Source organism: Hypomesus nipponensis, chromosome 17, assembly GCF_054491055.1.
Source record: "Hypomesus nipponensis isolate SF chromosome 17, ASM5449105v1, whole genome shotgun sequence".
Taxonomy (NCBI): domain Eukaryota; kingdom Metazoa; phylum Chordata; class Actinopteri; order Osmeriformes; family Osmeridae; genus Hypomesus; species Hypomesus nipponensis.
The window spans coordinates 13,167,031-13,190,720 of record NC_140377.1 but is presented as its reverse complement, the minus strand read 5'-3'; the positions used below and the strand labels follow the sequence as shown (position 1 = coordinate 13,190,720).

The window sequence follows — 23,690 nt, the reverse complement described above, 5'->3', positions numbered from 1 at the left end:
TTTTATGAATGAGTTATTTTCCCCTAACTAAATGTCAAGCTTATTCACGTTTTTGGGGGCATATTTTCAGTTAGCAGATGGTACTATTTTAATCGCGATTCCATCTGAGATAGCTACTGCTGGTACGTCGTTGTTAAAATAAGCTTCAAAGGGGGTTCTTTATTAATGAATGAATGCAATATGAGTAGGCTAAATGCCTGAAAATATCACGAGAAGTTAAAAACTTGCAATGACATTTAAGTCATAGAGATTAGGTCAATTTTTACACCGGTCTGCCAAATGTTTTCGTTTTACATTGTGATATGAAACACGTTTGTGAAATCTAGCTAGCTACATATGATAGCTCTATAGCTACTACGCTGATATTATTAGAGCTAAGCTAGTAGATCTACTTTCGGAAACAGTGGCCTGCTATTTCACAGAGGAGTTAGCTCTAGCTGTTACCCCAGCACATCTGCTACTATCTGCAGTGTTACCAAGTGTTAGACTTAGCTACAGCTAACTTGCTACCTTGTTAGTCTTCCGTTCCAGACCTCTTCTGGGAGGTACTGTACAAATCGTCCAGCCACCAGCTAGTGCCGTAGTGATAGTCAGTTAGCTAAAAAAAAATCTAGCTAGTCTAGTCAGCTTTGTTGTATTTGGTAGAATACAAAGTGATTATTTAAAGTCAAGTAGCTAAGTGAAATGTTCGGTTTACACATAACAACAGACCAGGATGGTTTACAAAGATTCCTTTTCCATTCATACGTCTGAGCTTACTTTTAAATAACAGAAAACATTAATATATGGAGTTTAGATGGTTTTATGAATCAATAAGTCCTACACCAGCTTGCGATCCACTTGGGTCGGGACCCACCACTTGAGAAACACGGTCTTACACATAATTAGACTAACTGTAATATTAGACGTCCCATAGCCTACAATTGACCCTTTAAATATAGCAAAGATGGGTGTAGATTTTTTTTATCCTTAATGTATTGTGTAAAATTAGCTACATTATGCTGATGTCTTTCTAACCCGGTGCAACAGGTGCCCTGAGAGGATTAAGGAGTTGAAGAAGCAGATGCTGTGTCTTCCTCTTGTTGGGCAACCAACAAGTTGTTTATCTGATTACAATTTAATAAGTTACCTAGCGCTGCATCTTCATGAGCTACATTTGGCCTCCTTCTCTTCCAACCAACCAGTATCACCTCTCCTCCATCTGAGTGATGCATGTCATTTTTACAAACTTATTATCAAGGGAACACAATGGTCAGAACTGCAGTCATACACTTAAATGCTTTTTTAAATATGTAAACACCAGAAGACTATGGGCAGCTGGGGCAGCCGCAAGCACACCCTCACAATTTCCCCAGAAATTGTATGCTCTCTAGTTATTAGGGGCCAAGCAGCGAAGCTGCGAGGCACCTATTGTTATTGTTAGTATTATTATTATTAGGATTCCTCCGTAAGGAGGAAACCTATTGTTATTGGTGGTTTTATTATTTGTAATTCTTGTACCATGGGAGTCAATGGCAGCCCCTAGACCCCATCGACAACATTTTGTGAAATTTGGCACACTCATTAAGGACAGTTTCTTCTATACCTACACCAAGTTTCATGTCTCCCATTAGACCACTCTAGCGCCACCAATGGGTCAAAGTTGGACTTGTGTTTACACACGCAACTTTTGAACCGTATGACTAATTTTCAAAAATGAGGTACCATTGGATTCCCTGGATCAAGCCGAGTTCAACGCACACCATGGCGTTAATTTCCGGTTATATAGATTTCCCGCCATTTCCGGTTTTATCAAAAACCTTTGAAAGCCTACTCCTCCTACAATTTTTGTCATATATTCTTCAAAATCACCAGAGATGATCTTCAAACCAAGCCTCACAAAAGTTATCAAAGGAATTTTGATCCTCATAACCGTCTGTCCGGTACAGCCAATCAAATTCATCAGAAAAGCCGCCAAACAGGATGTGAAGTCATGTCTCAGCAAATCTTTGAGATATCAACACTAAACTTGGTAGATCGGAGGAAGACACTACAACATATTACCATGTGCAAAGGCAAATTCATATCTCTAAAAATGATTGATATAAATCAAATTGAACTTATTGCTAACGCTAAAATAATGCTTTGCACATCAGCCAGTCAAAAACTGATACTCTGATTCAATCACAAGTTCATATGAAGACTCTTGAGAATGTTCATAACACAAATCTGTGAAAAAGTTGACTGTAAGATGAAAGGTCGATTTTTGGTGAATATTTGAAACATGCTTGCTTGGCTAATTTCTAGGCAAATTTCCAATGAATGTCTCCCCTGCTCCTCCCCGCGCGTGCTCCAAAATCTCACACACACTCAGCCTTCCCTTGACACACGCGCGGCCAAGACGCACACGCAACATTTCAGGAGAGTGTGGGCTGACCAAGCCCCCACTCATTCCTTGGTCTTTAGCAAAGGCCCATGTGGCTCTTGATGGTATTGCATTTCCGATTTTGTATGCAATGGTAAAAAGGTCTCAAATCCTGAAACATTGATAGTATAGACCAAGAGTAAATACCACACCTCAAATGGCCCACCATTACCCATAGGTGGCGCTATAGGCCACGCCCAAAAGCACAAAGATACAAGGCTTTCTGGAATGGATAGGTTCACCAAGCCCCCTCCCTTCACGTATTGGCTTGAAAAAAGGCCCATGTGGATCTTGATGGTATTGCATTTCCGATTTTGTATGCAATGGTAAAAAGGTCTCAAAATCCTGAAACATAGATAGTATAGGCAAAGAAACAGTTTAACAAAAAGCCCATGTGGATCTTGTTGGTATTGCTTTTCCGATTTTGTATACAATGGTAAAAAGTTATAAAAATCCTGAAACATTGATAGTATAGACCAAGAGTAACTACCACACCACAAATGGCCCACTATTACCCATAGGTCTTCCCTTGACACATGCGCGGGCTTGGCAAGACGCACACGCAACATTTCAGGAGAGTGTGGGCTTACCAAGCCCCCACTCATTCCTTGGTCTTTTGCAAAGGCCTTGTGGATCTTGATGGTATTGCATTTCAGATTTTGTTTGCCATGGTAAAAAGTTCTCCAAATCCTGAAACATTGATAGTAAAGGCCAACAGTAACAACAACACTTTAACAAAAGCCCATGTGGATATTGTTGGTATATTTTTCCGATTTTGTATGCAATGGTAAAAAGTTAAAAACATCCTGAAACATTGATAGTATAGGCCAAGAGTAACTACCACACCACAAATGGCCCACCATTACCAATAGGTGTCGCTACAGGCCACGCCTTAAAGCACAAAGCACTTCACTTCTTGTGAAGATTAAAGCACTTCACTTCTTGGCTTGAAATAAAGGCCCTTGTGGATCTTGATGTTATTGCATTTCAGATTTGGTATCCCATTGGAAATTCTGCAGCATTGATTTTTCTATACAGTTACAATTTGTCAAGAATATACATTTTTCAATGGTTCGCAATGCTTTACATGTAAGCCAGTCAAACAAGTTCATATGAAGACTCTTGAGAATGTTTAGTACACAAATCTGAGAAAAAGTTGACTCTAAGATGAAAGGTCGATTTTTGGTGAATCTTTGAAACATGCATGCTTGGCTAATTTCTAGGGAAATTTACAATGAAATGTGTCCCCTGCTCCTCCCCGCGCATGCTCCAAATTCTCACACACTCATTCTTCCCTTGACACGCGCGGGCTTGGCAAGACATACACGCAACATATCAGGACTGTGTGGGCTGACCAAGCCCCAACTCATTCCTTGAATATCAGCATAGGCCCTTGAGGACCTTGGTGTCATTGCATTTCCTACTTTGTATGCAATAGTAAAAAGGTCTCCAAATCCTGACACATTGACAGTACAGGCCAAGAGTAACTACCACACTTTACCCAAAGCCCATGTGGATCCTGTTGGTATTGCATTTTCGATTTTATATGCAGTGGTAAAAAGTTTTTAAAATCCTGAAACATTAATAGTATAGGCCAAGAGTAACTACCACACCACAAATGGCCCACCATTACCCATAGGTGGCGCTACAGGCCACGCCTTAATGCATAAAGATACAAGGCTTTCTGGAATGGATAAGCTCACCAAGCCCCCTTCCTTCACTTACTGGCTTGAAATAAAGGCCCTTGTGGATCTTGATGGTATTGCATTTCAGATTTGGTATGCCATTGGTAATTCTGCAGCATACATTCTTCTATACAGTTACAATTTGTCAAGAATAAACATTGTTCAATGGTTTGCAGTGTTTGGAGGAATCCGCCATTACTGCTTGCAGTTATATTTATTATTAGGATTCCTCCGTAAGGAGGAAACCTATTGTTATTGGTGGTTTTATTATTTGTAATTCTTGTACCATGGGAGTCAATGGCAGCCCCTAGACCCCATCGACAACATTTTGTGAAATTTGGCACACTCATTAAGGACAGTTTCTTCTATACCTACACCAAGTTTCATGTCTCCCATTAGACCACTCTAGCGCCACCAATGGGTCAAAGTTGGACTTTACACACGCAACGTTTGAACCGTATGACTCATTTTCAAAAATGAGGTACCATAGGATTCCCTGGATCAAGCCGAGTTCAACGCACACCATGGCGTTAATTTCCGGTTATATAGATTTCCCGCCATTTCCGGTTTTATCAAAAACCTTTGAAAGCCTACTCCTCCTACAATTTTTGTCATATCGTCTTCAAAATTACCAGAGATGATTTTCAGACCAAGCCTCACAAAAGTTATCAAAGGAATTTTGATCCTCATAACCGTCTGTCCGGTACAGCCAATCAAATTCATCAGAAAAGCCGCCAAACAGGATGTGAAGTCATGTCTCAGCAAATCTTTGAGATATCAACACTAAACTTGGTAGATCGGAGGAAGACACTACAACATGTTATCATGTGCAAAGGCAAATTCATATCTCTAAAAATGATTCAAATAAAGCAAATTGAACTTATCGCTAACGCTAAATTAATGCTTTACACATCAGACAGTCAAAAACGGATACTCTGATTCAATCACAAGTTCATATGAAGACTCTTGAGAATGTTCATAACACAAATCTGTGAAAAAGTTGACTGTAAGATGAAAGGTCGATTTTTGGTGAATATTTGAAACATGCTTGCTTGGCTAATTTCTAGGCAAATTTCCAATGAATGTCTCCCCTGCTCCTCCCCGCGCGTGCTCCAAAATCTCACACACACTCAGCCTTCCCTTGACACATGCACGGCCAAGACGCACACGCAACATTTCAGGAGAGTCTGGGCTCACCAAGCCCCCACTCATTCCTTGGTCTTTAGCAAAGGCCCATGTGGCTCTTGATGGTATTGCATTTCCGATTTTGTATGCAATGGTAAAAAGGTCTCAAATCCTGAAACATTGATAGTGTAGGCCGAGAAACACTTTAACAAAAGCCCATGTGGATCTTGTTGGTATTGCATTTCCGATTTTGTATGCAATGGTAAAAAGTTATAAAAATCCTGAAACATTGATAGTATAGACCAAGAGTAACTACCACACCACAAATGGCCCACCATTACCCATAGGTGGCGCTACAGGCCACGCCCAAAAGCACAAAGATACAAGGCTTTCTGGAATGGATAGGCTCACCAAGCCCCCTTCCTTCACTTATTGGCTTGAAAAAAAGGCCCTTGTGGATCTTGATGGTATTGCATTTCAGATTTGGTATGCCATTGGTAATTCTGAAGCATACATTTTTCTATACAGTTACAATTTGTCAAGAATAAACATTTTTCAATGGTTCGCAGTGTTTGGAGGAATCCGCCATTACTGCTTGCAGTTATATTTAGGATTCCTCCGTAAGGAGGAAACCTATTGTTATTGGTGGTTTTATTAGGGGCCAAGCAGCGAAGCTGCGAGGCACCTATTGTTATTGTTAGTTTTATTATTATTATTATTATTATTATTATTATTATTATTATTATTATTATTAGGGGCCAAGCAGCACCTATTGTAACTGTTAGTTTTATTATTATTAGGGGGCAAGCAGCAGCGAAGCTGCTGTGGCACCTATTGTAACTGTTAGTTTTATTATTATTATTATTATACTTAGGACTAGGAGTCTATGGCAGCCCATAGAACCGATTGGTGCGAAGTTTTGAAATTTGGCACACTGATTTGGAACGGTCTCCTGATTATCGTCACCAAGTTTCATGTCGATCCCTGAAGCACTATAGCGCCACCAAGGCGTGAAAGTTGGAGGTGCGTTTACGCCCACAACTTTTGAACCGTGAGACCGTTTTTCTTAATTGAGGTATCATTGGATTCCTTGGATGCAGACGATTCGATTGACGTCATTGTCGTCATGATGGTTTTTACGTCATTTGTATTTTAAGAAATTGCTACTTTTTCGAACTCGTCCTAGGCCGTTGCTCCGATTTTCATGAAAATTGCAACAGATCATCTTCAGACCATGCCGACAAATTATCAAAAGTTTATCGATGAACCAAATCGTTCACGAGTAACGCGCAAACGATTTTGACAAAGAGGACGCCAAAGCGGACGTGAGGCCTTGACTCTGCGACGTTTTACCGTATGGAGACGAAACTTTGATAATGTCATCACGAGCATGTCATGTAATCATCTTCCTACCACAATCACCTTGATATGTCAAAATATGATTGAATTACAGCTGTTTATTCTTGGGTCAAATCTGACAAAGCTCGCCACGGGAAAAACGGCTTCATTTTTTTATAATGTAACCGAACACAGCATTTTCCAGCAGCGAGAGTGGCTCACTGGGATAAGATGTGCTGCTTTGGAACGTAAGGTAGTAGTATCGAATCCAGCCACAGTCGTCAAGCATGTCGTGACACTGGATTAACTATTTAGCGAAGCCAGGTATGCCACAGTAGCTGTCTAGCTCTATAATCATAATAGTAACGATAACGTTTCACTGTCAGGGGAGTTATATTTATACTTAGGACTAGGAGTCTATGGCAGCCCATAGAACCGATTGGTGTGAAGTTTTGAAATTTGGCACACTGATTTGGAACGGTCTCCTGATTATTGTCACCAAGTTTCATGTTGATCCCTGAAGCACTATAGCGCCACCAAGGCGTGAAGGTTGGAGGTGCGTTTACGCCGACAACTTTTGAACTGTCAGACCGTTTTTCTTAATTGAGGTGTCATTGGATTCCTTGGATGCAGACGATTCGATTGAACCCTGTGACGTCATTGTCGTCATGATGGTTCTTACGTCATTTGTATTTTAAGAAATGCCAACTTTTTCAAACTAGTCCTAGGCCTGTGCTCCGATTTTCATGAAAATTGCAACAGATCATCTTCAGACCATGCCGACAAAATGTTATCAAAAGTTTATCGATGAGCCAAATCGTTCCGGAGTAATGCGCAAACGATTTTGACAAAGAGGACGACAAAGCAGACGTGAGGCCTTGACTCTGCGACGGTTTACCGTATGGAGACGAAACCTTGAAAATGTCATCACGAGCATGTCATGTAATCATCTTCCTACCACAATCACCTTGATATGTCAAAATATGACTAAATTACAGCTGTTTATTCTTGGGTCAAATCTGACAAAGCTCTCCACGGGAAAAACTGCTTCATTTTTTTATAATGTAACCGAACACAGCATTTTCCAGCAGCGAGAGTGGCTCCCTGGGATAAGACGTGCTGCTTTGCAACGCAAGTTAGTAGTATCGAATCCAGCCACAGTCGTCAAGCATGTCGTGACACTGGATTAACTATTTAGCGAAGCCAGGTATGCCACAGTAGCTGTCTAGCACTATAATCATAATAGTAACGATAACGTTTCACTGTCAGGGGAGTTATATTTATACTTAGGACTAGGAGTCTATGGCAGCCCATAGAACTGATTGGTGTGAAGTTTTGAAATTTGGCACACTGATTTGGAACGGTCTCCTGATTATCGTCACCAAGTTTCATGTTGATCCCTGAAGCACTATAGCGCCATCAAGGCGTGAAAGTTGGAGGTGCGATTACGCCCACAACTTTTGAACTGTGAGACCGTTTTTCTTAATTGAGGTATCATTGGATTCCTTGGATGCAGACGATTCGATTGAACCCTGTGACGTCATTGTCGTCATGATGGTTCTTACGTCATTTGTATTTTAAGAAATGCCAACATTTTCGAACTAGTCCTAGGCCGGAGCTCCGATTTTCATGAAAATTGCAACAGATCATCTTCAGACCATGCCGACAAAAAGTTATCAAAAGTTTATCGATGAGCCAAATCGTTCATGAGTAACGCGCAAACGATTTTGACAAAGAGGACGACAAAGCGGACGTGAGGCCTTGACTCTGCGACGGTTTACCGTATGGAGATGAAACTTTGAAAATGTCATCACAACCATGTCATGTAATCACCTTCTTACCACAATCACCTTGATATGTCAAAATATGACTGAATTAGAGCTGTTTATTCTTGGGTCAAATCTGACAAAGCTCGCCGCGGGAGTAACGGTTTCCTTTTTTTTATAATGTTACCGAACACAGCATTTTCCAGCAGCGAGAATAGCTCACAGGGATAAGATGTGCTGCTTTGGAACGCAAGGTAGTAGTATCGAATCCAGCCACAGTCGTCAAGCATGTCGTGACACTGGATTATCTGTTTAGCGAAACCAGGTATGCCACTGTAGCTGTCTATTAGTATAATCGTATTAGTAACAGTAACGTTTCATTGTCATGGGATTTATAGTCGAGAAGAAGTGGATTTATAGTGCTTTGTAGATACAACGCTGCTACATCTAGCCAGTGCATTTTGTCTCAAAATGACATGACTGTTTTATGATTTGTTTCTTTAGCTACTGAATTTCCATATTGAATGCTGCTTGGCCCCTTCATTGCTGCTTGCAGCTATATTTAGGGGCCAAGCAGCGAAGCTGCGAGGCACCTATTGTAATTAGGATTCCTCCGTAAGGAGGAAACCTATTGTTATTGGTGGTTTTATTATTTGTAATTCTTGTACCATGGGAGTCAATGGCAGCCCCTAGACCCCATCGACAACTTTTTGTGAAATTTGGCACACTCATTAAGGACAGTTTCTTCTATACCTACACCAAGTTTCATGTCTCCCATTAGACCACTCTAGCGCCACCAATGGGTCAAAGTTGGACTTGTGTTTACACACGCAACTTTTGAACCGTATGACTCATTTTCAAAAATGAGGTACCATTGGATTCCCTGGATCAAGCCGAGTTCAACGCACACCATGGCGTTAATTTCCGGTTATATAGATTTCCCGCCATTTCCGGTTTTATCAAAAACCTTTGAAAGCCTACTCCTCCTACAATTTTTGTCATATCTTCTTCAAAATCACCAGAGATGATCTTCAAACCAAGCCTCACAAAAGTTATCAAAGGAATTTTGATCCTCATAACCGTCTGTCCGGTACAGCCAATCAAATTCATCAGAAAAGCCGCCAAACAGGATGTGAAGTCATGTCTCAGCAAATCTTTGAGATATCAACACTAAACTTGGTAGATCGGAGGAAGACACTACAACATATTACCATGTGCAAAGGCAAATTCATATCTCTAAAAATGATTGATATAAATCAAATTGAACTTATCGCTAACGCTAAAATAATGCTTTGCACATCAGCCAGTCAAAAACTGATACTCTGATTCAATCACAAGTTCATATGAAGACTCTTGAGAATGTTCATAACACAAATCTGTGAAAAAGTTGACTGTAAGATGAAAGGTCTATTTCTGGTGAATCTTTGAAACATGCTTGCTTGGCTAATTTCTAGGCAAATTTCCAATGAATGTCTCCCCTGCTCCTCCCCGCGCATGCTCCAAATTCTCACACACTCATTCTTCCCTTGACACGCGCGGGCTTGGCAAGACATACACGCAACATATCAGGACTGTGTGGGCTGACCAAGCCCCAACTCATTCCTTGAATATCAGCATAGGCCCTTGAGGACCTTGGTGTCATTGCATTTCCTACTTTGTATGCAATAGTAAAAAGGTCTCCAAATCCTGACACATTGACAGTACAGGCCAAGAGTAACTACCACACTTTACCCAAAGCCCATGTGGATCCTGTTGGTATTGCATTTTCGATTTTATATGCAGTGGTAAAAAGTTTTTAAAATCCTGAAACATTAATAGTATAGGCCAAGAGTAACTACCACACCACAAATGGCCCACCATTACCCATAGGTGGCGCTACAGGCCACGCCTTAATGCATAAAGATACAAGGCTTTCTGGAATGGATAAGCTCACCAAGCCCCCTTCCTTCACTTACTGGCTTGAAATAAAGGCCCTTGTGGATCTTGATGGTATTGCATTTCAGATTTGGTATGCCATTGGTAATTCTGCAGCATACATTCTTCTATACAGTTACAATTTGTCAAGAATAAACATTGTTCAATGGTTTGCAGTGTTTGGAGGAATCCGCCATTACTGCTTGCAGTTATATTTGGTAGTATTATTAGGATTCCTCCGTAAGGAGGAAACCTATTGTTATTGGTGGTTTTATTATTTGTAATTCTTGTACCATGGGAGTCAATGGCAGCCCCTTGACCCCATCGACAACTTTTTGTGAAATTTGGCACACTCATTAAGGACAGTTTCTTCTATACCTACACCAAGTTTCATGTCTCCCATTAGACCACTCTAGCGCCACCAATGGGTCAAAGTTGGACTTGTGTTTACACACGCAACTTTAGAACCATATGACTCATTTTCAAAAATGATGTACCATTGGATTCCCTGGATCAAGCCGAGTTCAACGCACACCATGGCGTTAATTTCCGGTTATATAGATTTCCCGCCATTTCCGGTTTTATCAAAAACCTTTGAAAGCCTACTCCTCCTACAATTTTTGTCATATCTTCTTCAAAATCACCAGAGATGATCTTCAGACCAAGCCTCACAAAAGTTATCAAAGGAATTTTGATCCTCATAACCGTCTGTCCGGTACAGCCAATCAAATTAATCAGAAAAGCCGCCAAACAGGATGTGAAGTCATGTCTCAGCAAATCTTTGAGATATCAACACTAAACTTGGTAGATCGGAGGAAGACACTACAACATGTTACCAGGTGCAAAGGCAAATTCATATCTCAAAAAATGATTGATATAAAGCAAATTGAACTTATCGCTAACGCTAAAATAATGCTTTACACATCAGCCAGTCAAAAACTGATACTCTGATTCAATCACAAGTTCATATGAAGACTCTTGAGAATGTTCATAACACAAATCTGTGAAAAAGTTGACTGTAAGATGAAAGGTCGATTTTTGGTGAATATTTGAAACATGCTTGCTTGGCTAATTTCTAGGCAAATTTCCAATGAATGTCTCCCCTGCTCCTCCCCGCGCGTGCTCCAAAATCTCACACACACACTCAGCCTTCCCTTGACACACGCGCGGCCAAGACGCACACGCAACATTTCAGGAGAGTGTGGGCTGACCAAGCCCCCACTCATTCCTTGGTCTTTAGCAAAGGCCCATGTGGCTCTTGATGGTATTGCATTTCCGATTTTGTATGCAATGGTAAAAAGGTCTCAAATCCTGAAACATTGATAGTATAGACCAAGAGTAAATACCACACCTCAAATGGCCCACCATTACCCATAGGTGGCGCTATAGGCCACGCCCAAAAGCACAAAGATACAAGGCTTTCTGGAATGGATAGGTTCACCAAGCCCCCTCCCTTCACGTATTGGCTTGAAAAAAGGCCCATGTGGATCTTGATGGTATTGCATTTCCGATTTTGTATGCAATGGTAAAAAGGTCTAAAAATCCTGAAACATAGATAGTATAGGCAAAGAAACAGTTTAACAAAAAGCCCATGTGGATCTTGTTGGTATTGCTTTTCCGATTTTGTATACAATGGTAAAAAGTTATAAAATCCTGAAACATTGATAGTATAGACCAAGAGTAACTACCACACCACAAATGGCCCACTATTACCCATAGGTCTTCCCTTGACACACGCGCGGGCTTGGCAAGACGCACACGCAACATTTCAGGAGAGTGTGGGCTTACCAAGCCCCCACTCATTCCTTGGTCTTTTGCAAAGGCCTTGTGGATCTTGATGGTATTGCATTTCAGATTTTGTTTGCCATGGTAAAAAGTTCTCCAAATCCTGAAACATTGATAGTAAAGGCCAACAGTAACAACAACACTTTAACAAAAGCCCATGTGGATCTTGTTGGTATATTTTTCCGATTTTGTATGCAATGGTAAAAAGTTAAAAACATCCTGAAACATTGATAGTATAGGCCAAGAGTAACTACCACACCACAAATGGCCCACCATTACCAATAGGTGTCGCTACAGGCCACGCCTTAAAGCACAAAGCACTTCACTTCTTGTGAAGATTAAAGCACTTCACTTCTTGGCTTGAAATAAAGGCCCTTGTGGATCTTGATGTTATTGCATTTCAGATTTGGTATCCCATTGGAAATTCTGCAGCATTGATTTTTCTATACAGTTACAATTTGTCAAGAATATACATTTTTCAATGGTTCGCAATGCTTTACATGTAAGCCAGTCAAACAAGTTCATATGAAGACTCTTGAGAATGTTTAGTACACAAATCTGAGAAAAAGTTGACTCTAAGATGAAAGGTCGATTTTTGGTGAATCTTTGAAACATGCATGCTTGGCTAATTTCTAGGGAAATTTACAATGAAATGTGTCCCCTGCTCCTCCCCGCGCATGCTCCAAATTCTCACACACTCATTCTTCCCTTGACATGCGCGGGCTTGGCAAGACATACACGCAACATATCAGGACTGTGTGGGCTGACCAAGCCCCAACTCATTCCTTGAATATCAGCATAGGCCCTTGAGGACCTTGGTGTCATTGCATTTCCTACTTTGTATGCAATAGTAAAAAGGTCTCCAAATCCTGACACATTGACAGTACAGGCCAAGAGTAACTACCACACTTTACCCAAAGCCCATGTGGATCCTGTTGGTTTTGCATTTTCGATTTTATATGCAGTGGTAAAAAGTTTTTAAAATCCTGAAACATTAATAGTATAGGCCAAGAGTAACTACCACACCACAAATGGCCCACCATTACCCATAGGTGGCGCTACAGGCCACGCCTTAATGCATAAAGATACAAGGCTTTCTGGAATGGATAAGCTCACCAAGCCCCCTTCCTTCACTTACTGGCTTGAAATAAAGGCCCTTGTGGATCTTGATGGTATTGCATTTCAGATTTGGTATGCCATTGGTAATTCTGCAGCATACATTCTTCTATACAGTTACAATTTGTCAAGAATAAACATTGTTCAATGGTTTGCAGTGTTTGGAGGAATCCGCCATTACTGCTTGCAGTTATATTTATTATTCTTCCGCCATGGGTGTCTATGGCAGCCCCCATAAGCACTTGGTCGAAAGTTTTGAAATTTGGCACACTCATTGGGGACAGTCCCCTGGTCCAATTCACAAAGTTTCATGTCCCATGCTTCGGCACTCTAGCGCCACCAACGGGTCAAAGTTGGTGTTGTGTTTACACACGCAACTTTTGAACCGTATGTCCCATTTTCAAAAATGAGGTACCATTGGATTCCCTGGATCAAGCCGAGTGCAATGCACACCATGGCGTCAATTTCCGGTTATATAGATTTTCCGCTACTTCCGGTTTTATCAAAAACCTTTAAAAGCCTACTCCTCCTACAAATTTTGTCAAATCTTCTTCAAAATTCCCAGACATGATCTTCAGACCAAGCTTCACAAAAGTTATCGAAGGATATTTAATTTTCAAAACCGTTTGTCCGGTACAGCCAATCAAATTCTGCAGAAAAGCCGCCAAACAGGAAGTGAAGCCATATCTCAGCAGTTCTTTGAGGCAGTGACACCAAAGTTGGTAGGCCTACTCAGAACTTTATTCTAAGGATGTCCTCCAAAAATGGTGTCATGTGACTAAAAGGGGGCGTGGCCGGAAGCATAAACGTGTTTTGGCTAATAACTGTTGAAGTGTTTACCTTAATAAAGTAATTTCTTTGTCTGTTGATGTCTTGTGAGATATCAAGCTTGACCATCGATAATATTTCATAACAACCGAATTGACGCGGCCGCCATTTTGGATTTCATGGAAAAGTGTAAAAACCTTTTACACGCCCCAAATTTTGTCCAATGTTTACTAAATTTGGCACAGATGATCTTCAGACCAAGCTTCACGAAGGTGTCTGATGGATTTTCAAATTTTCGAAACCGTTTGTTCGGTAGAGCCGATCAAAGGCGGCGGCGAAGCCACAAAAGACACGTTAGAGCGTAACTCAGCAACCATTTTAGCGATTGTCACCGAACTTGGGTTCCATCGTTCCCAAGAGGAGCAGAGGAGGCCTGTGGTGTTATACCAGAAAAAAACACTTTAAACACTCAGTACTTTGGAACGCAAACAGATATTTCAACCAAACTTGGTGTGTTGCATGAGTGCAACAGGTTGTTGTGACTTAATTGTTGCGCAAGTGCTATGGAGGCCATGTCCTGCTCTGGACTGCTTGGCCCCTCCATTGCTGCTTGCAGCTATATTTATTATTATTATTCTTAGGACTGGGTGTCTATGGCAGCCCCCATAAGCGCATGGTCGAAAGTTTTGAAATTTGGCACACTCATTGGGGTCAGTCGCCTGGTCCAATTCACAAAGTTTCATGTCCCATACTTGGGCACTCTAGCGCCACCAACGGGTCAAAGTTGGACTTATGTTTACACACGCAACTTTTGAACCGTATGACCCATTTTCAAAAATGAGATACCGTTGGATTCCGTGGATCAAGCCGAGTTCAATGCATGCCATGGCGTCAATTTCCGGTTATATAGAGTGTCCGCTATTTCCGGTTTTATCAAAAACCTTTGAAAGCCTACTCCTCCTACAATTCTTGTCAAATCTTCTTAAAAATTACCAGAGATGATCTTCAGACTAAGCCGCACAAAAGTTATGGTAGAGCATTTTGATCCCCACAACCGTTTGTCCGTAACAGCCAATCAAAGTCATCAGGAAAGCCACCAAACAGGAAATGAAGTAATATCTCAGCAGTTCTTTGAGACAGTGACACCAAATTTGGTATGCCTACTCGGAACTTTATTCTGAGTATGTCCTCCAAAACTTGTGTCATGTGAGTAAAAGGGGGCGTGGCCGGAAGCATAAACGTGTTTTGGCTAATAAATATTGAAGTGTTTACCTTAATAAAATAATTTATTTGTCTGTTGATGTCTTGTGAGACACAAATCTTTTTTGCAAGTTACAAATCGTTTTTACAGAGCTCGCTCTCCTGGCACTAATTTCACGCCATAGTAGCCACTCAGAAGCAGAGTAGAGTTGGGTCTTACCCTCAATAGGGGCGGGGACCCGCCTTGATGGGGGAACTGACAGACTGCATTTTCATTTGAATTTTGCAACAAAAAGAGCGTGATGACAAGTAAATGCTAATGCAATAGATTGGGGGCGCTGTTTAGCTACCACATTGAATCTCCATTTGAATAAAGAGTCGAAAAGACCGTGTCAATATGAAATGCAATGCAATAAGCGTTCATTCAAATTTTTCTTCAAAATAATACAAACTGAATTGCGGATTGCATTGTCATGTGCACATTGAATTGCCATTTGACAACTGCTTTGCCATTTGATTTGCGGATTGCATTGTCACTTTGCGCATTGAATTGCCATTTGACAAATGCATTTTCATTTGAATAAAGAGTTGAAAAAACCTTGTCAATATGAAATGCAATGCAATAAGCGTTCATTCACATTTTTATTCAAAATAATACAAACTGAATTGCGGATTGCATTGTCATTTGCACATTGAATTGCCATTTGACAACTGCTTTTCCATTTGATTTGCGGATTGCATTGTCACTTTGCGCATTGAATTGCCATTTGACAAATGCAGTTCCATTTGAATAAAGAGTCTAATAAACTTCCATACTAGCTAGCCCCGCTGCGTTAGCATTTTGTTGGACTAGCATTAGCAGTTGTAACAGACGTGGTCTTGCAAGTTCCGTCAGAGGTATACAGGCAACCGTCCGCTCGAACTCACCACCTCTGACTTCCCAAGCGCCACCACTACCAACTACGCCAACGCAAAGCTAGCAATTCGCTGACCTAGGTGGCCTGATACATACTTGAGGAGTGAGTTTCATCACACACCGGCTACACAGTCACGCTTACAAGTCTAAAAGCGCTGGTTCAATGACAGTGAAAGTTGTTATTTAGCTAGTTGGGAACTTAAGTGCAGTATGGCATTGGTATAAAACATTTGACAACTGTCGAATTAAATTACTTTTATAGCATAAACACACATTTACTAGTGCTGTCAAACGATTAAAATATTTAATCGCGATTAATCGCATTAATGTCATAGTTAACTCGCGATTAATCACAATTAATCGCACATTTTTATCTATTCTAAATGTCCCTGATTTCTTTTTGTCCCAATCTTTTTTCAAATTTTAATGCTCTTATCAACATAGAAAAGTGGTTCGGATTGCTTTGTGCAAATATTTTTTTTATTGAAAACAACATTGCAATCGCCTGGCTTTGACGAGGGGGCAGAGAATTCGCATCAGCTGTGTGCTTGGCCATCAAGTGGTATTTCAGACTGGACGTGCTGCGATGATATCTCAGTTTACAACGACAAAACACACAGATCACAGGTCTTGTCAATAGAACCATTTGGCAACTTTTTAAAAGCAAACTTTCCATTCAGAATCTTATTGGCATCCATTTCGGCATCTCGCGCTCGTCATCCACTCAAAACGTAACGTTAGCCTACTACCAGAGAATGTCTAATATCCGTAAACGGGCTCTGCTACTACTCTTTAGCCAGCTCGCAAGCCAAACGAGTGTTTGGCGTGCCTGTTGTTTTGTTTCCGGTCTAGCTAGATCCGGTGTGGTGTTGTAGTTTTTCTAACGTCGGTAGTTGTTGCAACAGCATGTGAAAAAACTACAAAGTTTGCTAGGCCAAAAAGAGCGTTAATCGCGCGATAAAATAATTGACGCCGTTAATTTGGGTTTGCGTTAACGCCGTTAATAACGTGTTAAACTGACAGCACTAACATTTACACATTTTTGTGTGTGTTTCAATCAGTGGCTTCAATATGCTGCAATAGTTCTTATTGTAACTTAATAAAAATTCCTTTGACAGCCTTATCATTGAGAAATATGTCATATGCCGCTGAATTTTCAATGCATTTTGTCTGTAGGCCTATAGACCTCTTGTCAAGCCAGATCACGCCTATTCTGATGATGTCAGACAAATAAAAACCACTGCATAGTGACTAGAAGTGTTGTATTTACGAGTCAAGATCAGCTCTGGTGATTTGATGTCAGTTTTGCACATATTAAATAATCAAAATGCATAACTGTCCCACTTTACTTGATGTCCCACATTACCTGAACTCACCCTACCCATTAATCGACAGTAGTGGTGGGTAACCTGCAAGAAGGACTTTAAGCAATGACAAAGACAGAAATAGTAGCTCACTCTAGGGACTTGAAGCAACTTACTTGGGACTGGTGGAATGCTCCTTCTGATATTTTGTACTTGTCCAAAAAGAGCTTAACATAGTAGAAGTTGAATATGCTGTTCATCATACCAGCACCCAGTGTGGTCATAGAGTACGCCATTGCGGCAGGATGCGCCCCCAACATCGCCAGGTGTCGCATAATGTTAAAGCTGCTGCTCGTACGTGCATCTGGGGCTGGCTTCTCCACCGTAATTTTACGTGGCAAGGTATTCTTTAAAAGGGCAGTTGCAAAGGCCACTGTTTCTCAGAGTCGTGTAATGATATTTTTGTTTTTTATATTTTCTAATCTACAGAATATTCAACAACGGCACAGCAGATACCACTAAATTGAAGTTCCAATCATTCCATGGTAAAAGTTGATATACTTGACAGTCGATTTGCGTAATAGAGAGAGCAACACACACAATCAATTATAGTAGGCTACATGGGCTATCCGTATCCGTATTAATGTGCTACACTGTCGGAGAACAGAACACGGAAATAGGTTGCACAAGTAAAGATGAAGATGTAATTGGACAAAGCAAAATGTTGAAACCGCCCACTTTCTGATTATTGGTCACCAAACTGTCATTCAAATGCTTTCCTTTTTCGTCTTCGGCGACATCACGCTGGTTTAGTTGTCGATCTTCTTCAACTAGAAACTGGAGTTCAGATTGCCACGTTGCAGCACAGAGCGTATGTTGCTTGGAGATGAGCGCTTACATTTGGTTAATCACAGCCAACACAGGCATTAGGCTAAATGTTCAAAATAACACTGGTGTTTCCAAATTAAGTAAGAGGACGACCGAGCACGCTTTACTGTTTAGTAAAGAAGAAAACAACTAACAATAAGAAAATGCTCACGGATATGATCGCTGAGGAAGAGTTTGAAGTCAGGGATGAGGAGCCGTGGTATGACAGACAAGACCTTGAACATGGTAAGAGACTTAGCAGTCGCGCCTTATAGCATAGCAGATAAAGCTGGCGTGTCCAAAACGGGACAGGTAGTCTCCATCCATTATGACTTGTCGTTTAGTTTTTTTAAATTATGTTCCACTCCTCTTTCCTAAAATATATTAACTTATTTTGTCTAGTATTTCCTTGATATTTATTACTCTGAAACACAGATATCTCACTGTTACACAGAGATACTCTTGTGACACTCATGGGGTAGCCTAGACAAGTCTGGAGAGCTTCTGTTGCCATGATATCCTGAGGCTGACACTTCCCTTCAGTTGATTGTGTGGGTCAGTAGATTGTATATCTCTCTGATGAGTTAACAGGCTAGCCTACAACATATCTGAAGCTTATGCATCCTGTGGTCTTTTTGTGTGAAGTACTTTACCTTATTGAAATGTTCAGCTGTGTGTTTACAGACCTCCATTTGGCTGCAGAATTGGGTAAGGTCTTGCTGGACAGAAACCATGAGCTGGAGCAGGGCCTGAAACAGTTGTACTCCACAAACCAGGAGCAGGTGCAGGAGATAGAGGTAAACGTGATGAACTGACCTTCTGATGTTCACCCAATATTCCTCTCAGAAAGTTGTCTGGCTTTGCATATTTTTGTTAATCAGACTCAGATAAGTCTGTTTGAATAATGGATCAATTCCCCTGTAATGCTTGTGCAAATCTCTACTCACCTTTACAAAGACACACTTGGATATGCAGACTTTGTTTTCATTTGCATTGTCTGTCTTTCATTATAAAACTTCCACTTTGGGGATTTATCTTCTTGTGACGTTGGATCAAGTGAAACTTTATCTTGACTCAGTTAGCCTGGGATTTAGTGAGCATCTGTAATGCGCTACCTCCTAGATATACAATATTCTTGGGGCTCTTTTCACTATAGCCGTTGTCCTTTCACTAGACTCTGCTTATGGGGCATGTTGGTGTGCTACAAGTGCTCAGAATTCCTTCATACAACACTGCACACACACTAAAAAGAACATTACCTAGTCGGTCATCTTTTAATCACCCCTGTGCCAAACTACAGGTCATGACAGTAGATTATTGAACGATAAGAAGCATATTTGTGCAGAACCTGTAGCTTGTTTGTGAACATGTCATGTATGTCTGCTTGTTTGAGCTACTGTATGTGTGTAGTCAATCAGGGTTTGGAGACCAGCTGTGTTACTGAGTGTTGTTAGCAAGTACTGTTCTATTTGAATCACAGGAAAAACACAGTTCATTGGCAGCATGTCAGCAAAGATAAGAATCTTATTGTGTTACCGGTTAAGCCTATGGACCAGAAGGTTATTTTAAGAGTTTATTGAGATTAACACTGTAATCCCATGTATCCCACAGTATATGTGGTGTCTGGCTCAAGTCTCTCTCACCATATTCTAAGCACTGAACAGTTCTTGAATTTGCAATGTATCTTTGAAATAAAATGTTCCTTAGCATGTTAGGGTTAACCTTAGCTACATATTCCATCGGCCCAAATTGAGACTCCTCTTTCTAAAGCCCCCGCATGGTTGTTATTGTCTGAAGACTTCCCTGAAGGACACATGCAGTTAATATCAAATCTAATCTATCAGATCTTTCAATGAGTCATGATCCTTCTAGTAGCGTAAGCTTTAAAGTAAAGGGCATAAAGTAGGCCAATTTAGGAGCCCTTTAACAAGTACCAGTGAACCATTCTCTGACACTGCCTTCTATGGAGGGATCATTGCAATGCAAATGTTCCTCACACACTCATGCAAAGATTCACAAAAGTCACAAAGCCAGAGTGCATTGCCAGACCATAATTGGTTGTTCAGCACTGGTTCACTGAAGTGCAAATCCACTGAAGTGGACCAGTGCTGTTTTCCTGTTTCTAAACCATGGTAAAATAATAATGTACGTCTAGAAGGACTCTGCAAGATTCTGCAATTAATTATCATCAAGTTCCCCACCAAGGAAAACAAGCCTTTGCCAAAGTTTCTGACAGGGAACTAACATTATAACTCTTAAGTGCCTGGAAGTTGTTCTTAAGTAACATAAGGACAGTACATACAATGCCTAATGTTACCAATAGCAAACGTCAAAGGTAATTATTCAACTGTCCCTAACGTGCCCTTTCTATTCTTCTGTTTCTCTTTCTCCTTGGGCCTCCTTCCTTGTCAGTACCTGGCAAAGCAGGGGGATCTGCTGCGGCAGGTTAACGACCAGCATGCCAAGGTGTACGAGCAGCTGGACTTGGCATCCCGAGACCTGGAGCAGGGCAACACCAGGCTGGTGCAGGACAACAGGCTGGCCCATCAGAAGATCCACAGGTCAGGCTTGGTCTTACCGCTCACTTCCGGCACACAGTAGCTATATCAATTACAGTATATCATTACATAAAGTCATGCAATCCATCTGTCATTTAGCAAGCAGTGGAGTGTGGCCTCTATTCGTATTTTAGAATCAAAAGAATCCATAATTATTTACAGCTCCCCCCCCCCTGATCCCATGCAGCCTAACAGAGACCATTGAGCGTCTGCAGAGCCTCCTGGAGGAGCTGCAGGTCCAGGTGGAGGAGTTGAGGACTGCACAGGCCGACCGCAGTAAGAGAGAGCTGGCCGAGCAGAGACGCAGCCTGGGGGCTCAGAGTGTGTCCTGCCTCGAGTTGTACGACCTGCAGGACGACAGGTGTGTATCTGTGTGGGACATGTCATTACTTCACACTACTATTTTGACAGGGAACCCATTACCGGTTGTATCCTCTTGGATCTTAAGAACAGAAATAAGATAGAAGAGCTTAACTATGTATGGAGCTCCACTAGCCAGTCCACTTTTTGGATTAAAAGTAATAAAACAAAGACGGGGGCATTTATGACTATTGAGATGAACACATTAGCCGATTAGACCCCCAACACTTCTTCACCCCCCTCGTGTGGTCCCCTTGTGCTGACTAGACATCCGAAACTAGGTCACCCAGACCCAGACACCGTGATCAGGACATAATCCCCAGAGTGGGGTTAAAGCCATTTGATGCTTACTAACACACACACACAAATATTCCTTTCTGTGTGCAGTGCAGCTATTGTATTGTATGTTTAAAAAAAATATATATATATATACTATTGAAAGCTAACTGACCAAGGAAATGCTAGTCTTGACATCCAAGCACTAAGTGGTGGTCCAGCATAATATACACTAGTGTTTCCATTTCCATTTAGAAATAAAGCCCTGTGTAGTCTAACATCACCCCACCTCCCTCTCAGGTTCCTGGCCTACAAGAGCCCGCATGTGACCCACCCCTGGACAGTGCAAGATATCATCTCTGACTCTGAGGAGGAGCAAGAATCACTCCAGCACTCAGTCCAGGCCCTGCAGGCCCAGCTGTGTGCAGAGCGCGGGCGCCGGGAGATGGCGGAGCAGGAGATGGAGCTGATGACTCGTGAGAATGGGGCCCTGGAGCAGCGTCTGGCCCTGCTGGAGGGCTGCCGGTCCCGGCAGAGGGAGTTGGAGGAGGAGGTGGAGGAGCTCCGCCTACTGTGGAGAGCTGATTACACCACCAGGTATCAATATCCAGAGAATATTCAGCATATATTAACTGTTTATGCATATATGTAGAATGTTATAGTCATACAGAGTAACATTCAATGCACTGTGCTTGTCTGCTTTTAGTCTGACTATTCCACCAGGTATTAATATAAGCATGCATTCATATGTGACACATATATTTTAATATAGTCATACAGTAACATTCAATACACTGTGCTTATCTTTTTAGTCCGAGCTACACAATGACAAACTAAGGATGAGAACTAAAAAGCTTAAGAACATTAGTAGAACAAGTAGTATGATTCCTCATAAGCCATATAGATGTGAGTTCCTGGACAATTTTTAACAATACTGTCAACATCATTTGTAAGCTTGTTTTTGGAAATGGTGTGACGCTCCTGAGTAATGAAAAACACTTGTGTGGTTCACCAGCGCCAGGAGGCCTGACCGGCTCCTCCTGCCTGACACCATCTACTTCCCCTCCGAGGAGAAGCCTGTCCTGGGTCAGGGCAAGGTAGAGGGAAAAGAGGAAAAGGATTGGGCAGCAGGGGAGCAAGAGCTGGGGAGGCGCACCCTGCAGCGCTGTAGCAGCGAGAGTGTGCTGAAGGGGACCAACGCTGAGGAGATCCAGCGCGGCCATGAGCGCATGTGCATCCGGCGGGCAGAGGCAGTGAAGCAGAGGGGCATCTCTTTGCTCAATGAGGTGGACGCTCAGTACAGCGCCCTGCAGGTGATGTCTCTCACTCCATTCAGTTGTGTTATTGTCTTTTGACATAAAAAAGCTAATTATAATGACATAAAATACTAAAATTATGGAAATCAATATAGCATTGCTGAGTATGCTACCAAAACAGAAGGAGGGAGAACTCACACACACTGCATTTCAGAGCGCTCCTGAGTGACATTTCTATAATCCTGCAGGTGAAGTATGAGGAGCTTCTGCGACGCTGCCAGCAGGGGGCAGATGGTCTCAGCCACAAGGCCGTCCAGACACCCAGCAGCCCTCAGGTTGGACTCCGTCCTCGGCGACGCCACTCCAGTTCAGCTGCTCTGATGTCCGAGCTCCCCGCTGTCCTGGAGGACGGCCATCAGCTTCAGCAGCCCGAGTACAAAGCTCTCTTCCAGGAAATCTTCAGCCGCATTCACAAGAGCAAGGAGGACCTAAGTGAAAACAAGCACTCCTGTCCAGACCATTGACTCTGGTTACAGAAAACCATATTGTGTTAGTGCCCCTGTGTCTTTGTGACTGATGATCAGATTCTTGGTCATAGGAGGGCTCAGAGGACCCTAAATAAATTAGGATTACACGCACGTGTGTGTGTTCATGAATGCACATAAACACCTGTGCCTCTTTCACAACATGCAACCTCAACTCATACTGAATTTCCTTCCCTACTTTTGTGATTCCATTCTTGAGCAGCTCCTTCCAGTTACTGTGTTATAGTCCTATCTGAATGCTTTGTGTGACATCAGCCTTCTTAACATGGTAGCAGAAGGCATCGATGGGAGCCCTGGTTGATATCCATTCTACTGGTGTCAGAGTTGAGGCTCGTTAGAGGATTGTAAACCTCAAAACAAGCTGAATATTGTGTAAGTCAAGGTTTCTGCAATGACACATTGCAGTTACACAATGCACATACAGTACAACTCTTAGGTACTTTATGTAATACTACACCACTTGTATACAGATCTTTCATTGTGTTCTAACTATCCTCAAGTATTATG

The 23,690-nt window shown here is 41.7% G+C and overlaps 2 protein-coding genes across 9 annotated transcripts in view; one reads left to right on the top strand and one right to left on the bottom strand.

The window, feature by feature from the left end:
• The window catches only part of mfsd13al (major facilitator superfamily domain containing 13a-like), a 44,854-nt gene extending 26,873 nt beyond the window's left edge, over nucleotides 1–17,981 (bottom strand). For all 6 annotated transcript variants that reach the window (XR_014731783.1, XR_014731782.1, XM_084678012.1 and 3 more), the window contains exon 1: nucleotides 17,498–17,981. Coding sequence is in view for 4 of the 6 variants with exons in the window: in XM_084678012.1 (XP_084534138.1) it covers nucleotides 17,498–17,656 (159 nt within the window). In the remaining 2 variants the exon portion in view is untranslated. The remainder of the gene's footprint in view (nucleotides 1–17,497) is intronic.
• Nucleotides 17,982–18,114: 133 nt separating this feature from the next.
• cdr2a (cerebellar degeneration-related protein 2a) lies at nucleotides 18,115–23,276 on the top strand. 3 transcript variants are annotated; one of them, XM_084676527.1, is made up of 8 exons: nucleotides 18,115–18,434; nucleotides 18,643–18,743; nucleotides 18,873–18,985; nucleotides 20,601–20,749; nucleotides 20,909–21,107; nucleotides 21,683–21,979; nucleotides 22,398–22,695; nucleotides 22,887–23,276. In XM_084676527.1, exons 4-8 carry the CDS (start codon nucleotides 20,647–20,649, stop codon nucleotides 23,160–23,162), a joined length of 1,173 nt encoding a protein of 390 aa, XP_084532653.1. In that variant the 5' UTR covers nucleotides 18,115–18,434; nucleotides 18,643–18,743; nucleotides 18,873–18,985; nucleotides 20,601–20,646; the 3' UTR covers nucleotides 23,163–23,276. The 3 variants fall into 3 exon arrangements, with proteins under 3 accessions (XP_084532653.1, XP_084532652.1, XP_084532654.1); XM_084676526.1 differs by lacking the exon at nucleotides 18,643–18,743 and having other exon boundaries at nucleotides 20,934–21,107; XM_084676528.1 differs by lacking the exon at nucleotides 18,643–18,743 and having other exon boundaries at nucleotides 18,353–18,434; nucleotides 18,859–18,985.
• The last annotated feature ends 414 nt before the right edge of the window (nucleotides 23,277–23,690 follow it).